Source organism: Biomphalaria glabrata, chromosome 7, assembly GCF_947242115.1.
Source record: "Biomphalaria glabrata chromosome 7, xgBioGlab47.1, whole genome shotgun sequence".
In the NCBI taxonomy this organism is placed as follows: Eukaryota; Metazoa; Mollusca; class Gastropoda; family Planorbidae; genus Biomphalaria; species Biomphalaria glabrata.
In genome coordinates, this window is record NC_074717.1 from 25,356,347 (window position 1) to 25,379,441 (window position 23,095).

Consider the following 23,095-nt stretch of genomic DNA (forward strand, 5'->3'; position numbering starts at 1 on the left):
CTGCTTTCATTGTGTTTCCTTTTCAATGCTGCTCTAGTTTACACATTTTTCTTTTTTTTTTACAAAACAAAAATGCATACATTGTTTGTTTGTTTGATAATGCTACATGACTTAATTTTTTAAATTATTTCTTTCAAAGCTATAAGTACGTATTATATATATATGTATATCTCACCTTTATTAAAAGTGGTTTTTTTTAATGTACGTACGTGTTAAAATTTTGTTGTCTGATTTTCTATTACTAATTTACAGTTGGCATTAATATTATGCTAAGCTAATTATCTAGTCAGTTAATGCTATTTTTAAAATATTTGTTTGCTTAATATAAACATTGATAAGTCAAGGTAGTTCATGATCAAGCTATAATCTATCTTAATCTAAAGCTAGAGACTTTTACATATCTTCCCAAAAAATAAAAAAAGCCTGATCAAATAGCTAGAACAACTTAGCCAGCAAATCTTAATGTCATTTCTAGGATTCTAGTCAGAGCTCCTATGAAGAAATATTCAACAACAAAATTTACCAGGTCAAAAGAATTGTGTGGCTAGACTAGAGTTACCAAACGACTGGTAAAAGGAGGACATTTCCTTCTCTTTAAGCTTGTGTCCTACATTGGTCTTAGGGTGAAAATATTGATCTTTTACTCTGTTGTTTACTTGTATTGCATGTAAATTTCAATTCAACCCTTTCACATTGTCACCACCTCAAAGTTGGTGCCATAGAGTAGAAACCCTAATTCTGTATTGTGTATGTTAATTCCATATTGTGAATCTTATTCACAACCCATGTGGCACTAAGGTGAACACTTTTGACAGGTGAACCAGGGAGTTAAAGAGAGTCAGTCCACATAGAGATCTTGTAGCAAGCACTTGTATTGAGTCACTTAAGATATAAGCAGTAGAGTTAGATGTTTAAAGTAGTTGGTTATAGAATAAGTACTAAGTTGTGATATTCGTATATTACTGTTGGATTAATACTGACCATTCCTGGGTCGAATTGTATGGTGTATTCACTATGTGGTGTTATATTAAACTTATTGTGTCTGCTACACCCAGCGTCATTTCATTATTCAGTGATTTGTAACAAGAACCCAATGTCACCACCACGCCTACATTGATAACCACAGCCACATTCATAACATATAAAATAACCCGGTGACACACATCTTGTTGTATTGTCAGCAAAACATAACCCATTAATAGATGTCATGCTTTTGACTACCGTTTCTCAAGATTTTTGAATTTTGTCGATTACATTCCCAGGCATAACGCTAACTTTTTAATTAAAGAGCTTCATATTTGCTAATTGACCCAGAGAGAACTACTAAGAAAATTAGACTTTCCGTTCTATCAACAACAGGCCTTCTTATCACATGATACTTAATGAGGTATTTTTAAAGCCTGATATACTCACATTCATCAAATAAGTGTAAACTTAGTACCTAAAGGTACTTTTGGTCTTCCCTTGGGTGTGCATGCCATGTCTGTTAACCCTATGTGTGCCTAATAACATATATTTTGGTAAACAAAAGAAGGAGTAGGTACCAGTATTAAAAAACACATAACTCTTGAGTTACTTTTATTATTTATTAATTTTAACTGCAGAGCAAAATATCCAGCACAGTACACTAATAAAAAAAAACAGCAAAAGAATTACTATTTAAAGTAAATTACATTAAATAAAAGAAAGTATAAGGCCTACTAGAATCTTATAGATTTCATTGTTAAAATCTATTATATTCTCTGTTAATTAAATATCAATATCACAGTTTCTATCAATTTTGTCTTTTTAAAAGAAATAAGACTAGATCTATCTTGTTGATGTTATAAAACAAATTTTTTTTTTTGTTTAGACTGTGTCTATATAATATTATGAGGAAGCAGAAATGCAAATATAATAGGGTATGGCGTAAGGAAAAGTAAAAAAAATACATGCTAATTTCGTACATGTGTAATGACTGTCATTATTTTTAACAGAGATATTGCATAACAGAAGGTAGGTCTTTTCTTGGTTTAATTTAAAACTGATATTATAATTTTAAACAGATTTTTTTTTTCTCTAAAAAGTTAAGTTTAAAACCTTTATTGCTTTTAAAAATTAACAAACAGTTTGTATCTTTAAGACCACAATGCTCCAGTCTTAAGTTCAGTTTTCCTGCTCTTTATGAAACTCGATAAAGTCATTTTCTACACGTTGCTGTTTGACTTTGGTTGAATTTGATTCTTTAAATTTTGGTTTCAACTTATAATGTTGAAAATTTAAGTGATTAGAGCTGGACTCTTGCAGTGCGCCAAGAGTATTATCATTGTCAGACTCTTGGTATCTGCCTTTCATTTTCTGGGCCATCACTTTTTGATAAAGCTTATCCCTTGGTAAGCCATAAATATCAGAACGAAACTTAAAATCTAAGCCAACTGGTTGATCTGTCAATATGGAACATTCTGTTTCATTTTGAGTGCCACTTTGTAAAGAACTAAATGCCTGGTTGGCCTTTATGTTTATGGAATTATTTGAGTCTGGTAAATCTCTGAAAGGAACCGGAGGAGCAGCAGTCGTCTCTGCTGAACTACTTTGGCTGTGATTAGCATCATTAGTTTTCTGATGAGTAGAAGGAACATAGTCAGGGCCGTAGTCTGCCACTTCCAGTAACAAATTCAAATGAGATAAATCTACAAAAGATTTATCTTTCACAAAAGTTACTGGCGGTATATGTCCAAGTACATGGTAAGAAATTAACAGACTTCTGTAAAAAAATAAAAGAATATCAAAACAAAATTAATACTATACTTTACATTTATATACTTGATTATAGCATCATTATCTGTATATAATTTAATCATAAAATAATACAAAAATATATTACATATGTTTTTTATGAATATTTTCATGTTAAAAAAAAAATTGGAAAATTATAGATAGATCACGTTTATGTATAAATTGTCAGTTTCTAAGGAAAATAAAAGGTATCAGAAGGAAGAGTACTCAATTTCAGCTCAAATTTGTTCTGAAAATATCATGTTATTTTAATCTTCAAAGCATTTTCAAGTCACCCACAAAAAGCAAATTTTTTTCAAAATTTTGTTTTTGATGACAATAGGAAAAATATAATAGCTTAAATGAAATAACATGTATTTAAGAGTCTCCTTAAAAACCTTTCTGACCTAGAAATTAAATTTTTTATGGAAAAATGAAAAATAAAATTTAATGTTATTTTTAATGTAATTTTTTTTTTTGAGAATGACTATAACAATATGGACATTTTTTTTAATCCACATTCCACACCATCTTTATCAAATTTAGGTTACTAATACACTCACCTGAGTTTTCCTGAACACGAATGTAGCAGAGACTCTACCTCAGCAGCATCAGACCGGTTACAGTCCCAATAGACATTTATTCCACTAAAGTCGTTAAGCATCTTAACCTAAATATAAATCATACAAAAAATTACTTAACATCTTATCCATAATAACTTTTACAAAATATGTTTTGTTATCTGAGTACAAAGAATGTATAATCTAAGCATTTTAAAATACTACACATCATTTGGACCTTTATAACTAAGTTTTAAAACAATTGTTAAACAATGATTTCAAACTATTGTTTTTTTCTCTAGAAACAATCAAGTAAGGTGGACCTAAATATTAACTACAAATATTAATTTAGTTTATAAATCCTGGAAAAGTTGAATATGGACTGCTACTGAACTAGGCATGTAAATACCAACAACACAGAATAACTAGATGACAACTGATGCAGAGAAAGGCTCAAAATACATGTAGACACAGCATGTTTTTCAGCCAAGTCCATTAATGTAATATTTATTAGAAATAAAGTAACCAATAACAGCCAACAGGACAAATGGCACTTTGCGGTTGCTCAGAGTTATTCTAATAATTTCTTATTTCTATAAAAAAAAATGTTCAAATAAAAAAACTTGTATATCAAAACCTAGAAATACTTACTGAAGTGATAAGGACCTGCTTACAAACTATTTCTGTAGACAATTCCTCTGTGTTAATTAACTCTGAAATTTTATCATACAAAACATGACCCAGTTGTCTTGCCCTTACTATCTGTGCTTCATTCACCTTTTTTCTGCCTGCCTTGAACAATGAGCCCATCACTTCATTTGGCTAAAAATGTGAGAGGAAAAAAAAACATTTTTTTATAATCTAAATACAAATGCATTATTATTTGTACTTGCAGTACCATCTAAAAATAAAAATAGTTAAAGCTAGAATTTGTCAAACATTTATAATCTTAAAAAAAAAAAAAAAAACTTGAAGTTTTGTGGACTAGAAATTTTTATTAACTTGTTTCTTACCTCACCCAGATGTGACTGGTACCATTTTTTTCTGAAGATATTGAAGAACATGATTAATATTCAATAATAGAAGACTATCTTAAAGATAAGTTGCATGCTGGAGTAATATTCTATATATTACAATTGTCCAGTCTGCCTGAATGTAGAAATTTTATAAGATTTATAGTAGACTGTAGATGATATCTAATAGATGAAAAACACATACTTTTAATCTCTAATCTTTGCTGTTGTAAATTTTGCATGTAATTTGTTAATGAGAAACTGGGGTATGAACGTATATCTTGTGTGCTATTTTACAAATGTTTGCTCTAATCATGTAGTGTTTTTGTAATGCACAACTGTAAAACTAATTTCCTCACTGATAATAAATATTATTAATATTATTATAAATCTAGATACAATCTAGAGCTAAAACTTGAGCCCGGAATAAAAGAAAAAAAAGTACTAGACTAAATCTAGTCTAGACCTGTCCCTATTGAATTGCTATTTTCTAATCTTATAGATAAAATAAATTTTTCAAAAGAGAAGATAGTTAAGTCCTACGCATTTCATGTGTTTTCCTGGCTGATTCAGGCAACCCATTCCATGCTGTAATAGTACAAGGGAAGAAGGAGCATTTGTACAAATTTGTTCTAGCATATGGAACAAGGAATGTGCCTTATAAGTTGCATCTTTGTGTCTTTCTGAGTATTTTATTTGTTTTTGTACTTGAAGATTATGGTTCAGTGTTTTATGTATAATTGCTACTTTACTTTTAAGTCTCCTATCCTGAATGCTTTCTAAATTTAGTGATTTTACTAAAGTTGCTACTCTAGTCAAATGTGAATATTTGTTTGTTATGAATCTCACTGAGCTCTATTTTGTGTCTGTTCCAGCTTCTTATTGAGGGGTCCCAAACAGAGAGGATGCATTATATTCTATTACTAGCCTAACCAATGTTAATAATAATATAACATTTTTAAGATTTTAGTTTATCCTTATGATTATGTTCTTACACTGCAGACATTTCTTCATAATCATAGATTTTTAGTATTAGTCTATTATTATTAAGAGCAGTAAGATGAGTAAGAGTACTATCTAACTAAGAGTAAAGAGTACACTAAGGTAGATCAAGAATACTAGATCTATAATCTAATAGATGATCTAGACTATATACTCTAGATCTACCTTAGTGTACTCTTTACTCAGTAGTTACTGGCTTAGTCTTAAACTTCATAAGTTAATAAGACAATAAGTTTGATTAAGTTAATTCTAGATGATAGAATTAGAATAGATCTGATCTGTCTAACTAACTTTTTTTTTTGTCCTTTTCGAAATGTCGACCCACATTTAAGAAATTAAAAAAAACAAGTTTCAACTTCTATCTCAGAATTATAAAGAAGAAATAAATAACACATAATCATGCATTTCTGTTGAAAATTTAATTCAATTATCTCTATTGGTTTAAAAGTTATGACCATTTATGTGTGAATATGTATTCTGTTTCTGTCGTTTTTCAACACCTACCCCTTCATCAAAGGCTTAACACAAAAAAGTGTTAATAGATATCCCAGTTTTAAAATTGTCATAATTATCAGAACATAATTGCGCATTTCTATGGAAAATTTTATTACATTATCTTTAAGCGTTAAAAAGTTATAGCAATTTAAATGTATAAGCTCCTCCTTTCGGTCACAATTTTTTGGGTATTTTAATAGGCTAATTTTCCGACACTAAAATGGTCATAACTTATGTTCTAATAACCTAGAAGCATAAATGAGGTATCAATGAACTCCATTCAAAAAGATCTATTTAACTATACTAGTTTCATTTAGATTCATTAAAGTTTAAATTTATATCAAAGATTCAAAGTACCTATATCTACAGTCTAAGTCTAAGATTTCTATTTTCTTACTTCGCTTTTGCATTTCTGTTTAAAAGTTTTTTCATAAATTTACTACTTTCATGACTTGCGTAATCACTTTCAAGTCTTTGAAATAAAACATTAAGGGATTTAGACTGCACTGAATACATTAAACATAAAATTTTGTTGTTCCTTATTGAAGTTATTGCTAACATTTTTTCAGATATGCTAACTTCTACAACTTCTTTATCACCTTTAGGAAGTAGAATTCTAACTTTCGCTTTTCAGTTGGCCAGTTTGTTGTTGTCGTACATCATTATTATTTAACACACTCCTAGATTTAGAGATAGTATAGATATCTAGATCTATATTTTTCTCTTAATAATTTAGATCTAGATATGTTTAATTTTTATAAAAATACAAATATCTAGATTTATATAGATATATAGATCTAATCTTTATGGCATATTATCAAACTCTTAACTAAAAGATGAAATGGTCTGTGGTCTGGATAAAATCCTTACAACTTTCGATATTAGAGGGTTTATATATAGACTTCTAGATCTAAATTCCACACTATTAAATAGACAAATGATTTAACTACAGGTATTGAGGTAACAGATGACAGAGCAAAAAAGCTAACCATTACACATACACAAGGTAAAGTTATTGAATGCATTAGATCTAGATCTATAAAAAGTCTTTAAGATATGGGGTCGAAACTTCACATTCATTAAATAAAACCATATTCTGGCATTGCAACTCTGTCTGTTATTTAAAAAACGATAAAAATAAATAAAAAAGACACAAAGAATGTAAGATAAACTTGAACTAAAAAGTAAAGTAAAGTTTTAGTAAAGGCACATTTCTTATTCCATGTGATAATGATATGCTAGAACAAATTTATACAACTGCTCCCTATTCCTTATGGCATTTCATTACTGATTAGAGAATGGAATGGGTTGCCTAACTGAATCAGCAAGGGAATCCAACAACTTAGCAAAGTTTAAGTCATCAATTAACATGACTAGAATTAGAATGACACATGAAATGCATAGATCTAGGATGTAATTATCTTTTTTTTTCTTTTTGAAGTGATGTCTGTAAGATAGGATTATAAAGACATTTACTTGATATAAGCTTTGTAGAAAGTATTTACAAGTGGTGAGTGGTGGACACAGAATTTAAATGTTTAAGAAGACATAGCTCATCTTATCTTATCTTATATAATACAGACGTTACTTCAAAAAAGAAGATGATTACGTCCTACGCGTCATGCATTTAGTCATGCATATTAACCAATGACTTAAATTCTGCCAAGTCACTGGTTTTCCTGGCTAGCTCAGGCAACCCATTCCATGCTCTAATAGCACTAGGGAAGAAGGAGTATTTGTACAAATTTGTCCTAGCATATGGGACGAGGAATGTGCCTTTATCTTTGTGTCTTTCAGAGTATTTTATTAAATTTTGTTTTTGTATTTGAAGATTATGGTTCAGTGTTTTATGTATGATTGCTACTTTACTTTTGAGCCTTCTGTCCTGAAGGCTTTCTAAATTTAGTGATTTTACTAAAGGTGTTACTCTAGTCAAATGTGAATATTCGTTTGTTATGAATCTCACTGCTCTATTTTGTGTCTGTTCCAGTTTCTTAATGTTTTCTTGAGTTGAGGGGTCCCAAACGGAGGATGCATATTCTATTATTGGCCTAACCAAGGTTAAGTAACATTTTAGTTTTATGTTCTTATTTGATTTATAGAAATTTCTTTTAATAAATCCTAATGCTTTGTTTGATTTTTTTGTAGTTTCATCAATATGTGGATTCCATGATAGTTTTTCATTTATTATAACACCTAGGTATTTTGCGTTTTTAGTCTGTGATACTGGTTTGCCATGAATAAGATAAGTGGAATTAATTTGTTTTAGTTTTTTTGTTACTCTTAACAACTGACATTTTTCTGGGTGGAAAGACATGCTCCAATTTGATTCCCATTTCTGTAATTCATCTAATTCTCTTTGTAAAATATCTGTGTCTTGTGTTGTTTTTATTGTTCTATATATTATGCAATCGTCTGCAAATAATCTGACTTTTGTTCCTGAACTAATGCAATTTGGTAAATCATTTATGTAAATTAAAAATAGTAGTGGACCCAAGACTGTACCTTGAGGTACACCTGAGTTTACTGTTATCGGTGTTGATTTAGAGCCATTTATTATTACAGTTTGTTCTCTCCCTATCAGAAAGTCTTTAATCCACTGATGCAGTGGACCATTAATGCCGAAATATTTTAATTTTTTAAGCAAACTATGGTGGTGAACTTTGTCAAAAGCCTTAGAAAAATCTAGTAAGATAGCATCTATTTGTTCACTATTATCTAAACCTTTTGAAAAATCATCAATTAGTCCTATTAGTTGTGTTTCACATGATCTATATTTCCTAAAGCCATGTTGGTATGGTGTGAGGACATTATGTTTGTCTAAGTGGTTTATGATGTTGCTACATATTATGTGTTCTAGGATTTTACATGTGATGCTGGTAAGTGATACTGGTCTGTAGTTCCCTGGGTCAGATTTTTCTCCTTTTTTAAATAGGGGGGTGACATTAGCTTCTTTCCAGTCCTTTGGTACTCTGCCCTGGTTAAGTGAAGCCTGAAAGAGTATTTTGAACACTGGGGCTAGCTCATTACTTAGTTCTTTGAGTAATCTAGCTGGAATACCATCAGGTCCAGAAGCTTTATTTGGTTTGGTGTTGGCTAATAGTTTTTGAATTCCATTTTCTTGTACTACTATATCTTCTATGTTGTCTACTTGGTTCAAATTCAGTAATATGTCTTTGTCTCCTGGGGCTGAGAATGCTGATGCAAAGTATTTGTTTAGAACATTTGCTTTAGTTTCATTATCATTATGTATTATGTTATGTTCATCTTTTAATGGCGCTACGCCTGTTGTTTCCATTTTCTTAGACTTAATGTATGACCATAGGTTTTTGTTGTTATCTTTAGATATTACATTGTTTATGTATTCACTCTGCAGCTGTCTGCTTACTTTTTGGGTTAAGTGTTTAATTTTTATATACTTTTTGTAAACTCTTTCTGCATTAGTTTCTTTAAATTTTCTATAGAGGTTTTCCTTCTGTTTACAAAGCTTCTTTAGTCTATTATTAAACCAGCATTTATTTATTTTGTTTGATGTGTATTTAGTTGGTATATGATTTTCTATAATGCTTTTAAGATGGTTTTTAATGAAATTCCAGAGGTCATCGACTGGTTGGTTAATGTCTTTTTCTAATAAGAATGTTTGTTGAAAGTTTAGTGCAGCTTGGTGTAGTTGTGTTAGGTTACATTTATTCCAGAGTAAGATTTTTCTTTTGGGTTTTGTATTGGCTACTGCTTTTATCTGACTGTGTATTTTTATGATCTCATGGTCTGATAGACCAGGGATAATTTCATAATCAACTACTAATCCAGGTCTGTTGGTTAAGAAGAGATCTAATGTGTTGTTTAATCTAGTTGGCTTTTTAATGATTTGATCTAAACTTAGGTTGTGTAAAGTTTCTATGAAAAGCTCATTTATGTCCTTAAGGTTTTGGTGTTTATCTATGGTTAGTGTTTTCCAATTTATATCAGGTAGGTTGAAATCACCCATAATCCAAAAAACTGCATTTTTATTTGTCTCTTTAAGTGTAGTAATCTGATTACATAGCTCATGACTAAACCACACTATGTAATGAACAGCAAGGTTACAAAGATCTCAGCCATTAAGAAAGATGAGCCATAATTAGATGCTGCTCTCATATGTAATGTATAGGTGTGAACGCCTCTTCAAATGAGTGCTCTAAAGTCACAATAGGAAATACTTTACAAGATGAGCCGAAGTCATTTATGATTGAATAATATATAATATACATTTTTAATACCCTTCTGTTTATATATATCTATTTTGCTCTTGCATTTTGGATTTTAAAAAAAAGGAAGAATTTATATCATACTGATTTTAAGCTTCTAAAAAAAAACTCTCTGTAATGGGCGTATATTTTTATTCAGAATTTAACCTTATCTGAGTGCTACTCACACTAATGGGTATTGAAGAGTTATTGTATCTGACCTAGGTGCTGATCATATAACTTCTAATAACTGCTTCAGAAACAGCTAGACATTCACTTCACCTGCTTTTTCTATTTCTTTTGAAGTTCTGTTTTTTTTTAAAGAAATTATAAACTATTTTACCATCAGACATCATACAAGGCCTGTATTAAAAAAAAAACCCACATCATATTGTTATCGTTGGTTGTTATTTGCTCCAGTAGTATACTTTGTAAACTATATCATTTTCCCTTTCAGGCTGGCAGACCAGAGACATGGCTACAAGCATTAAAGATATTGTATTGTCAAACAAAAGATTAAATGAAATTTTAGACATTGCTAATGACTGGTCTTTATGTCATGGTATGTAAATGTTTTGTTTGTTTGTTGCCTTTTTTGGGGGGGGGTTAAATAAGCTCTTTATTTTTAAACACCCCAAATAAATTTAGACTTCTACAATAAACTACATTAGGTATCTAGTGTCTTTTTTTATCTATACATTTTTCTTTTTCACATACTTTAATCCACACTTGCTTAGTTAACAAACAAGTTGAGTTGAATGAAACACTGATTGGTATAAATAGCAAGTTGATGATAGCCTTTAAGTTAAAAAATACAACAATAACATATGTATATATAACAAACTAAAAGAGACAGGAGAACTCTCGTGAAAGCAGAGGGGCACACATTTGAGGAATGAAGAAGAGCCCTTGCTAAAGTTCCCTGATGAACAATGCCTTTATTTGCATTAGATGTGTCAAAATATGCATATTGCAACTGGTTTGGGTATTCATGTGAAACACTGCAATCATCCTTAATCTTTGAAATCAAAGGCATTACCATTTTTAAACTTAATATTTGTGTGTCTGCCCACTATAGCTTACACTCTTCTGAAGCCTATCATATATGAGGTGTGTAGTCAGTCATTCATGGCTTTTTTGATATTCTAGGACCACCCATACACCCTTTGTCTGATATGAATTTGTAAGGCCTTTAATACCCCCCCCCCCTCCAAATAGATCTCTGCTGGGGCATTCATTTGACTTGAACAACCTAGACAGTGTGTGTTTGTCCAGTACTACATTTTGATCTTCATCTTTTCTCATCTTTGTGACACATAGTTGACCTGCACTTGCTAATTACCATCTGTTCAGTTCTAGAATCTGTCTCCCTAACCAGAGTCAACAATCCCTTAAGCCAGATCTGTTTCATCACTCCCAGAGGGTTGAATTCCCATCTGGCAAATCTCAGAACTTGATGTTTCAGGTGCCCATTATAGCAACCATGTTTCTTACAACATGTAAGCCAGTGCCACTGTCATCGATTTTGTTACTACTACTACTATTACTGTCTCAATAAGGGTTGAACCACTTAGTTCAGGAACCTTGATGATTTATTATTTTTTGTAGGCAGAGACAATAACCATCAAGAAAAAGAAACTTGATAAACTACTGGATAAGACAAAAAATCAAACAAATAGGATAACTCAAAATTCAAAACATCACCAATTTCTTATATTAACTGTCCATATCTATTTTTTTTTTTAGTTTCTTTTTCTTAACTTTTTATTTCTCTATTTATAAAATCTTTTGCTTAATCTATACTTTTAATCTATCATATTGATACCTTATAGTTTGTCAGCACAGCATATTATTTCTGTAGGACTTGCAAAAATACCTTAAAACCCCTATAACAATTAAAATACTAACCATGTTGTACTTGATAATATTTAAGGTGAAGTTGTAAACATAGTGCATGTAAGTATGAACATGTGAACACTAGTTATGAGATGACAGGATGTATGAGTGAAAAGGTCAAACGAATGAGATGGAGAATTTACTAGGTAGCCAGAGTCAGTCAGAGATTTTAGTAAGTTAACTTCATAGTCATGTAGAGAGAATTCAGTTAGTTATTATGCAGTCAACCTAAGAGTCAGTTAAGAGAAAGAAGTTATATGTTATATGTAATAGTGTGCTGAAGTAATGTTGTATAATTCAAGATATGGAGCAATTATTGTGTTGCATCTAATGAATTGTGTTTCTCATATTTAGATATAATATATAAATATTGCACCATTTGTAGATTGTAAATTAATGTAAATAAACATCAGATTCAATTACTAAAGAGATCAGTTTATTATGTGTGATACACTCGCAAGTAAGAAAGTATTCAGTCTCTGGACTGTTAGACTGCACAAAGTCTACACTCATCCTACATATCCTAAACTAGTAACTCACTAATTACAAATAAACAGGTGAACTAAGCATCAACTGCATTTTTTTGTTACTTCTAGCTCTACAAACTTGTTGTTTTAATACCTTAAATATTTGTTTCAGGGATCAGTATTTTAGATTCAGGAGATGCTGAGAATGATGGTAAGAAAGCAATCACTGCACCATTCAGTCTTTTCCCAAGTGTTGTTCCAGCTCAAATTCTACGACAGGCCCAAAAGTCAATGAAACATTTCAATCTGCTCATGCATAAAGTTGCCTTGGACCATTCCTTTCTTGAGAACTCTTTAAAGAAGTAAGTATGAATTACAACAATTAGAACTTCAAGACTAGAAAGTATAATTACATTCAAAGTATTCATTGATTCCAGTCAGGTTTAGGTATCAAAATATGTTTCTAAATATTGCTTAATATGAAAAGAGAAATATTGTTGCTTTTGAGTAGAGATAATGAAAATACTATTCTGTTTATAGTCCCTCCATTCATCCCAGTGTTACTATAGCCCATTAGGAGCTCTGTCCTGCAGCACATCTATTCATCCAGATCTTTACTTTTCCAATTAATTTCCAAACTATGAGTTATTGAAGATCTGTTCTATGGTCACTCTATATGTCCTTCTACTATTAGTGCCATAACTATTTAAAATATTTATTTTGTAAATTAAAGCTGGGTTCTATTTTTGTTTGTCTTCCTCTCAGTGTTATTCAAGCTGATGATTTCATGAAACATTTATGGGATATTTATTTACAAGTGAGAGAAGTAGGAATCAAACAGGTAAGTATAGTTTGTTCTCAATTATTACCAATATCCAAGTTTTTATTTTGTGACTTTTGCTCATGCAATAGTACAGGGATCCTGATATTTCAGGCATATTAAATGCATACATTTTTGAGTGGCAGCTTGGCTGTTAAGGGGGCTTAAGTTTGAATCCTGATTCAAGCTGATTTGTGTTTGCTGAGGGCCTAAAGGCAGCACTGAAACTTTCTCCCAGATACCCCCACAGGTCCACAAAAGAAACTTGACCAGGGGACACTGAGCATGCTTATAGCATGAAAGTTGTGCTTTACAAAAGTAATCGAATCATTGTTCAGACCATAGCTTAAGGCCAGGCTTTCATCTCATTTCTATGAATTGAACCATAGTTGTTCCATCACAATAGATAAATCTGTATTCAACATAGGTGAATTAGAATTCAGGCTTATATGATAATGTCTTGAAGGCTTTTTTTCTTTTTATTGAATTGTAGTTTTTTGTTTTTATTAAATAAATTTACTATTTTATTGTGATGGTCACTATGTAAATATAACATCTCCACAGCCTTTCCATTTTGGACTCTTTAGAAATGACTTCATGATGAATTGCTTGAAGCCAATCTCTGCTGGTGATCTAGTTACAGCTGATCAATTGGAGCTCAAGCAAATAGAATTTAATGCCATTTCTTCAAGCTTTGCTGGACTTACAGAACAAATCAGTCAATTACACAGGTTTAAAAATGTTGAAATGTTTTTTCTGTGTGTCTGCATTAATAAAACAAATTTAAAATGTTACCAAATAATTTGCCCTCCAATTTTAAGATGTTTCTTATAGTTTTTTTGTTGTTTTTTTTTCAGTACATTGGCATAATTAATTTTCTTAAAATAGAATTATGAAGTGTTAAGAATATGTTGGTTTACAAAATAATAATGTTTAAAAAAATTAACATCAACATATCTATGTCATAGGCTTACGCTTAGAATGGTTGGCAAAAAGTTTGAATCTCAGCAGGTAAATAATATTCATCAATATTTTTGTCTTAGTTTTTTTTTTTTAGACTTTGAAAAGCATATTATTTTAAATTACTTTTTAATTATTTTTTTTAATTAGCTGCCAGAGAATAAAGCTGCAACTGGGTTTGCTGAGGGTTTGGCAAAGGCTTGGGAACTTTATGGTAATGCTAAGTAAGTAAACATGTACATATATATTGTAATGATTCTCACTATTCGGGATCTTTGCAAACTGCACCACACGACACCACCAATTCAAAGAATTTTAAAGAATTTGAAAACTCAGGGCTCCAAAATAATGTAACAGTTTTATGTCCAATAATTCACTGCCAATACTGACTACAAATATTTCACCGTTAACACTTGTACTGTCGTATCAACTCTTGTACTGGCCTCTCCGCCTCATCCCAGACTTGCTCTGGGTTCAAATGTTCAGGACTGACTTCAAACACTGGCTCGTTGTTTTGGACTTGATCATAGATCAAGACATCGTCTTGTACTCGCGAGTTGTCTTGATAGTACTCCGCACTGAACCGTCATAATGCGCCATACATATCCACACTGCTGAACCACACTGATCCAAATCGTCTGAAGTGAACTGAATTGTATTGAACAATCTTGACTGTGACACCTCCGCTCTTTATAAAGGGTCCCTACTAGCCTTCCAGAAACCAACGGAACATCGCTTAACTCTTCTGGTTGATCACATAATTACATTTGACATTACTGATCTGAGAAGACTGTTATAACAGTTGACTGCTCGTCTATGGCTAGCCACAGGCGATTTGTGTCAGCTAACTACACACACACTACTACCCCTATCCGCACCAACACCAGAATTATAACAATATTAACTCTCTAATAAATTTGGTTTCACAAGACTGAATTGAGTAATTACATGCAGATTACAAACTTAAATCTCATCAATGTTTGTTTGTTTGTAAAATGTTTTACATGTTTCGGATGTTCCTTCAGAGTTGAAGATAGTTTACTTCCTAGTCCAAACCTCCCGCAGGACGACGGGGGATGGGAGCGGGCAGGATTTGAACCCTCGACCATCGATAAGTCCGAACGACAGTCCAGCGCGCAAACCTCACGACCAGGCAGCCATCCAATGGTCAAATATAGCAAACCAGTGATGTGATATATTATGTGTAATTTGTTTTTATAGAGAAATGATAGAAGCTGTCATATGAATGTTTGAAATTTATATCTAATATATTTCAACAGTGCAGTTATCCTGTATATAGTCAGTAGTAATGAAAGAAATGTGATAGACCAGCGGTGGTTAGAGTTTCAACTCTATGAAACACATCCACATATCACAGTGCTCAGGAAAACTTTCTTGGATATCAACAACTTAGGAGTCTTAGACGGTAACAGTGTACTCACAGTGTATGTATAAACAGTAGTCACTTCATTTCCTAGATAGTATCAGCATACTCATAGTATGTATAGACAGTTGTTGTGTTTTTCAGTTCAGAGCTTGATTGCTGAGTGGTAAACATCTTAGCCACTAAGCACTAGGTTCATATTCTGCTGAGACTGGGATATTTACTATACATTTAACTCTTTCAGTTTGGCATTACTCTTAGGGAGTAACTTCGCTAGCAAGTAACTTAGTATATAATATTTATTTCACTATCTTATTAATCTATCTTTTCAGTGTTAAATTTTACATTTCTCTTTTTTTTTTAATTCTCCAGATGTGAGATTAATTGTTCTTTGCTTTGTTTGTAAATTGGATGCAGGATTAACACATTTAAAAAAAAAAAGTCAACATTATGTTAGTGGTTCCTCTTTTTTATTTTATTTCATGGGACCCAACTAATACAATTTCTTAGTGCATTTGTTCATCTTTTGTATTATTTGAAATGATAAAATGTGGATTAAATGTACAACTAAAAAGGTTAATCGTTTAGTACAGTGATTCCCAAAGTGGTCTATATAGACCCCAAGGGGTCTATGAAGACTTCCAAGGGGTCTACGAAAGTGAAAAAATAAATTGTGGGTCTATGAGATGGCCACGGGGGTCTACGGTAACAGATTTCATTTAAGTTGGTCGTGACTTTAATTTTTACATTTAATTAATGTAATTCTGTCATACTATACAGTAATATATGATTTGCACCTTATTTAATCCTTTAAGTATGTATCCTGATATTTAAACAAAAAATTGCATTTAATTTCAATAGCTTCATTGTGTGTACTTGTAACTAATGTTTCACAAAAAGAAATTTAGTCTGTACAGCGAGGAGTATTTAATATAAGGATTCATTCTTTCCTTGTCAAAGAAGCGGTTGCCTAAGTGACTTTTTAAAGATGATATACAAATACTCCTTCTTCCCTAGTGCTATTAGAGCATGGAATGGGTTGCCTGAGCTAGCCAGGAAAACCAGTGACTTGGCAGAATTTAAGTCATTGGTTAATATGCATGACTAAATGCATGATGCGTAGGACGAAATCATCTTCTTTTTTGAAGTAACGTCTGTATTATATAAGATAAGATATGAAACCAATTACGTTGGAGGATCATGTGAGATGATGCCACCCGTACAAAAATAGATAAAGATTTGAAAAACTTTAGAACATTCAAACATTAAGTTCAGAATAGACCCACAAAATCTCTCTTCCACATCATAATATAGAGAAGATGACGGTCTGTGGGCGTCTTAAAAAATCTCTTTACTTATATATTTAGCCGCTTTGCTGCAGCACCAGAGTTTCCTCTCAGGGACGCATTCCTTGGCCTTAGATTAAGGGGGTCACGGGTAGCCACTGCGTCATGATCCCTCTCTTAACCTTGCTGATGAGATTGAAAGGAATGCTTCGCATTACATTTGGCACCAGCTCAGTTGCAGAAGCTGCCGGAGGGATTGTCAAAGTTGCTATTTCCAACGCCTATGGGGCTTTACTCCTGATTTTTCCTCGAGGTTGTCTCCTGAAGCCTTAGTACCGCAAGGCAGCGGGGTTTGAAGTCAGAGTACCCCTCTCCTAGATGAATTGCCTTACTAGGCTTTTGAGCTTCATCTGCCCGAAGCTCCCGGTTTTGTGGCGCCAGGTATCCGCCTTCACCCCTTCACCTGTTAGTAAGAGCAGTTTCGCCGGGCTTAATATCTAAGCCACAAGAGCAGGCCAGGTGCTGGACTTAGTTGTCAGAGGCTATTTGAGACGCATGCCATTAGGAGTTTTTTTATAGACAAAGGGAGCTTATCCCAATTGACACCCCTAGCCATGACAACCTTTGAAGCCTTTACTTATAGCAAAATATGGAAAACAGCAATAGGTCAAACAATAATTGTACCAGCCCTTTTACACAAACCTACATCTGATAGAATAAAACAAATTTCTATAAGCAATAATACAGTGCATGGCAGATGGCACATCCATGGCATGAGTTATAAAATTAAAAGCTTCTTATATAATTCTTTGCAAACGACATATGTACAGTTTGGGATCAACGGCATCACAGGTCTCACAAGGTGTAGCGTTGTGTGCTATAAGCTGCATAATGATCGCAGTCTCCTTATTTTTCCATAGGGTAACCCACGAAACCTTTCCCACGTTTGGGTAGGCCCCTATAGTTGTAAGGCAGCAAAGGTTGAGTTCTGTTGTCCTTCTCCTAGGTGGGTAGCTAGCCAAGGTTAATGAAAACAGTTCCTCAGATTCAATATTTGTGCCACACGTCAAGAAATACACGAGAAACTGCTCTTTGCGCAACATTTTACAATGGTACTTATTACTTAAGGCAAATGTATTAATTAATATTTAATGTTCTAAGGACTACTTCATAGAACAACAAAATCCTATATGCAACATAATATTCATAGCAACGGATGATAAACTTGCAAAAAAAAAAAAATAATTAAACATTTCCAGTGTGTTTGGTGATTCCAGCAATGCATATTAATTGTTATTTGAATTGGTTTAAATTTTAATTTTATCATTAAAACGTTAGTTCTTTATAACTAAAAATATGTAGTTTTAAATTACTTTTTCACTCTTCAACTCACTACATTTAGAAATCTGTTGTTTTTTTTAATGTTTATGAATATGCAAAAATTTGCAAATTAAGCAGGGGTCTACCAAAAACCAGAAAACATGGCAATGGGTCTACGAGACAAAAATGTTTGGGAACCACTGGTTTAGTATATCAATTTTTTAATGAATTATTTATAAATTTCCTTTTACCGTTCCCAGTTTAAACTTTATTTGAATAATTTTTTCTTGAATTATTTATTTTTTTATTACACTTTTGTAGCCAATTCATTTTCCTTTAAAATAAAATCAAATATGTTAGATTATATAATAAAATTTAAAAAGTATTGTTTGTTTTAGTAACACTACCATCTTGCAGATTTTTGTTCATCCTGGAGAACTCTATTTTTTTTAATCTAAATAATTTGCTCTGAAAGAGTTAAGAATGTTTCATAGTTCATTTAGCTTTTACAGTTATGGGATATCTTTTATAGATATTAGATCATTGATCTGGCATCATTAAACCTCATAAACCGTTAGTCACAGACAAGGATCAACTGCATTACTTTTTCGACCAATGGAGAGACTTTACTTTTACTTAGGGCGAAAAAAAGCACTTGTATACAATTTAACAGGCTTGTTTGTAATGGTAACACTAAAAACTGTTGCAATTTAACATATTTCTGTCACTAAGTATAATATGTTTTATTTTCATTTGTAAATTTCAGAAATGGCATGGAAGTAGCTGTTGTTTATTTGAGAGATGGCTACACAGCTGAAAATTACTCATCAGAAGAGGTCAGTTGACTTCACATTTGTTCTCCTCTACATGGTCTTCCAAAATCTTGTTTATCACAAGAAAATAAAAGCTTACATTCATTATGTTAACTTTTCATGGTAAAATTATTTATTCTTCAGGAATGGAATGGACGCTTGAAGCTAGAACTATCTACCGCCATAAAATGCCCCTCAATACAATACCAACTGATGGGTTCTAAAAAGATCCAACAAGAACTAGCTAGGCCAGGGGCTGTGGAAAGGTTTATATCTGATGCAAGTGTGGTTGAGGATTTGAGACGGACATTTGCTGACCTCTATAGTTTAGATCTGGTTAGTCATTATATAAGTTTATATATCTTTATTAGGTTGTTTTTTTGAAGGTTTTGTTTAAATATAAATATGTATGAAGGATGTAACACAATGTTATGCTGAAATTGTGTAGAAATTATGTTGCAATGACAGGATCTAGCGCATTGTTTGTTCCCGCACAAAGGGTAATACAGATCCATAAAGAATCAACTGAAACACAATCTTTGAATTGAAACAAATAAATAAACTCAATAAGTACAGTTGTATCTCTGCATTACAATATTCATTCAGTAGTTTCAATGAAGTTAGATTTATCTAGCCAAAGTAATATAGTTTGTTTCTATCCTCAGGGTCCTGAAGGCGATGAAGCTGTAGAGAAAGCACTGGCTTCACCTGAGAAATTTGTTCTTAAACCACAGAGAGAAGGCGGAGGTAAGGTACATTAAAGGCACTAGCTAGGATGATTTATTTATGTATAGCCAATGCTAAAGAGTAGTTAAACAATTAGATTGTGAGGCCAATGCTGAAGAGCAGCAACACAACTAGACTCTAAGGCTAAAGCTGAAAAGCCAATTTTATACACAACTAGATAGTTTGGTAAACGCTAAAAACTTTTGTACCACCATAGATCATTTCTTCAAACACATTTTTTTTTAGAATTTTCTAATCAAATAATGTTATTCTATAAATGTTCTATTTTTTTTTTCTTTTTAGATCTTGTGATTGTTAATAACTTTTTTTTTTTTCTTTAGGACATAATCTCTACTCAGAGGACATTACAAAGTTTTTCACCTTGCATAGAAACTCCAAACAGAGAGAAGGTTACATTCTGATGCAAAGAATTTTCCCATGGCAACAGAAGAACTACCTGGTCAAGAGAGGAGTTCCCTTTCAACTTTCTGATGTAGTTAGTGAATTAGGAATCTATGGGGTTTACATTGGGTAGGTTTTAATATTATATGCATGAAACAATGGAAGTTGCTCACCACTAAATGAGTAATCCAGTAATGCACTCTGATTTGTGGTGCTGTCATTTTTCATTTTTTTATTTGAGCAACATAGTGGGTGGATTTTCTTTCTTTTTTTTTCTCCTTTTTTATTAGGAATAATATTTGTTATATATCTCTATATATAATAATATACATAAAAAAGATGTCATTAATTCTAAATTAATCTGAAATGGAGGCAAATCTATAGATAGTTTTGGTGTTCCTATTGTAGATGTCTTGACTTCATCTTACTATTTACATAAAATATAAGAAATATGTATCTAATATATAAAGTAGAATGTAAGGAGAATGTATGTATGTCCCTCGTAGAAATCAAAACCGTTTGACCTGTCTTGATCAAACTTGGCATTAATGTTCCTTAACTCATGGCAAAGACCATAGTGTGTGTTCAATGTCCCTCTCATAACTGGGGGGCCCAGAAAATAAAAGAAAATACCTACATTTATCTCCATTAAATAACAAAACTTTTTAACAAGTCGGGTAAACCCATTTTCACAGTATTTTATATTTGAAATGAATATGTTGGCTAAATGGGTCAATCAATTTTCACAATCTACTTTTATTTCCATGATGAAATTTTGTAAAATGTGAAGGGAACATTTGCCATGTTTGGATCTAGACTTATAGATCCAATCCACTTCATCAGTTCAACCCAAACTAAGGCCAGCAGGTCGTGGGTCATATCCAGCTAGTGATAGTATAAATGTAGGTTTTCCATGCAAATTAATAGAGGGAAACAAATGAAATATTTAGAACTATTCACTATGAAATCTAATAATAAAGAATTGATAGTGAGTTTGTGTAATCTATTTCACCCCTGTTCAAGTTTATAGCTGCAGTTTGCAGTTTCTTTTTATCTTTTTCCTTAATATACTGGGTACTTAATAATTTTATAAAATGACTTATGACTAAGTTGTCTCTCTTTCTCTTTTAACTTTTATTTTTTATTCTATTTTGTAAACAAGGCTACATATTGTTCTTTTATTTTGAATGAAATTTAAGTTAACTTTCATCATTTTAATTTTGATTTCGTTATGTTTCTTTATGTTCCATGTACTAGATCTACTGAGCAAGAAATTGCCAACTACCAGTGTGGTCATATGATGAGAACTAAAATAACAGGGACAGATGAAGGTGGTGTGGTAGCTGGGTTTGCAGTGCTAGACACACCATTTGTGATAGACTAAGTGAACACGTACACATTACGGCCACTATATAATGAAAAAACTTGATGTAACAAATAACACGTCTGACCAATTTTTATAACAGTGCCCAGCAATCAGGTTCATTTATTTTTTTCTTCACTTTTTATTATTGTTCATCTTTTATCAGGAAATAATCATAGGAGAATGTGGCAGTCTTTATGAGACTAGGTCAAGATTAAAATAGATTCAATTTGTCCCTGTTGATCCAGCTTTTTCTTGTTTTTTTCAACCCTAATGTTTTATCCTCTCACTGCTTGTTCATTGTGCATTACTGAAGTTTAATCTGTATCTTATTTGATATGTTGAGAGATGTTTGTGTGTTTCTGGAGTAGACAAAATCGAATCGTTTTGATGTAATAGAATTTCAAATTATTTGGATGTAATTGATGAATCAATATTTTAAATTTGTTGACCACCATCATTTGATCTACATGTTATTCCTCTACATTTTTCTGCCAGTTAGAGTCTGTCCTGCCAAGTTCCTTTCGTCTCACTAATACACAATAATATTTTCACTTTACTCTTTTTTTTACAGCAAATTTTATTTTTTTAGCTTTGGGCATTACTATTTATTTATTTTATTGTTTGAAAATTGTTGATGAAAATGATGAATATTTTTATTCTCAAATAATTTTGGATATAATTTTGGATGAAAATAGGATTACTCTAAAAGGACTATCATGAAATTAAGCAGCTAAAACTTTTTAAAAAGTTACTTTTAAATTGTTTTTGAATAAAAATTATAAATTCTGTATTGGTTGGCTAAAAGTTAGAAAGATATGCTACTGGCATTGCTTCTCCAAAAAGATTGTTATGGTTTACTATTTTGAAGGAGTTTTAATGATGTGCATCACATCTTATACAGAAACTGGTTGTAAAAGACCCTCTAGCTGTAATGTTACTATTGATTTTTTTGTTACACAGGGTATTGTAAAATATTTGGAATAGGTCATTTAGTTTTTTATTAAATGAAATTAAATTCAATTTAATCCAGATTTTATTATACATATTTTTTGGTATTGAAAATATTTTCAATTTTATTGCAATATTTACATTTTATTCAACTTATGATTTTTTTTTGTTCTTTGGGAAAACTGTGAATATATTTATGACATTATAATTATGATAAATAAAAAGAATATATATTTATAATGTAATGTTATATGTTTTTTTTTTGTTTTTTTTTTTAGAATAAGAGATACAAGTCATCAAATATTTGTGCAAAAAAAAATTGAAATGTTTCAATTAATTTTTCAAATGTTATTTAATCATAGGCATAAATATAATGTTGATCTTGCAATAATTTTAATTGCACTTGTATAGCTCATGGTTCATGCTATGCTCAGTGTGCTATCTCTTGTGGGGGCAAAACACAGCTCATTTTGGGATTTGAACACGGGTTCCCTTGATATGTAGCCAAGTTGTTTTTGCTAGACATTCTATTTACTGAACATAACTTTGTGTCAAACATACTATAAATAGTATTCATTGTAAACAATATGATATTTATTAGACTATATGTATATGGTCTGCACTGACATTGTAGCAATTTACTATTTCAGCAAAATTA

At 31.7% G+C, this 23,095-nt stretch overlaps 2 protein-coding genes across 4 annotated transcripts; one reads left to right on the forward strand and one right to left on the reverse strand.

Moving 5' to 3' along the window:
• Positions 1 to 1,572: 1,572 nt before the first annotated feature.
• Positions 1,573 to 6,552, reverse strand: LOC106079832 (uncharacterized). 3 transcript variants are annotated; one of them, XM_056035390.1, is made up of 5 exons: positions 6,424 to 6,552; positions 4,328 to 4,358; positions 3,966 to 4,136; positions 3,318 to 3,424; positions 1,573 to 2,743 (listed from the first exon to the last, which is right to left on the reverse strand). In XM_056035390.1, the coding sequence occupies exons 3-5, from the start codon at positions 4,122 to 4,124 to the stop codon at positions 2,146 to 2,148; spliced, it is 864 nt and encodes a 287-aa protein (XP_055891365.1). In that variant the 5' UTR covers positions 4,125 to 4,136; positions 4,328 to 4,358; positions 6,424 to 6,552; the 3' UTR covers positions 1,573 to 2,145. The 3 variants fall into 3 exon arrangements, with proteins under 3 accessions (XP_055891365.1, XP_013096510.2, XP_055891364.1); XM_013241056.2 differs by lacking the exon at positions 6,424 to 6,552 and adding an exon at positions 6,222 to 6,417; XM_056035389.1 differs by lacking the exon at positions 6,424 to 6,552 and adding an exon at positions 5,834 to 6,069.
• A 62-nt stretch (positions 6,553 to 6,614) lies between these two features.
• On the forward strand, positions 6,615 to 22,687 carry LOC106079833 (glutathione synthetase-like). Its single transcript, XM_013241057.2, has 13 exons — positions 6,615 to 6,830; positions 10,508 to 10,612; positions 12,586 to 12,775; positions 13,179 to 13,254; positions 13,798 to 13,964; positions 14,202 to 14,244; positions 14,344 to 14,417; positions 15,474 to 15,638; positions 18,950 to 19,019; positions 19,140 to 19,331; positions 19,661 to 19,742; positions 20,063 to 20,252; positions 21,381 to 22,687. Exons 2-13 carry the CDS (start codon positions 10,525 to 10,527, stop codon positions 21,505 to 21,507), a joined length of 1,464 nt encoding a protein of 487 aa, XP_013096511.2. The 5' UTR covers positions 6,615 to 6,830; positions 10,508 to 10,524; the 3' UTR covers positions 21,508 to 22,687.
• Positions 22,688 to 23,095: the final 408 nt, after the last annotated feature.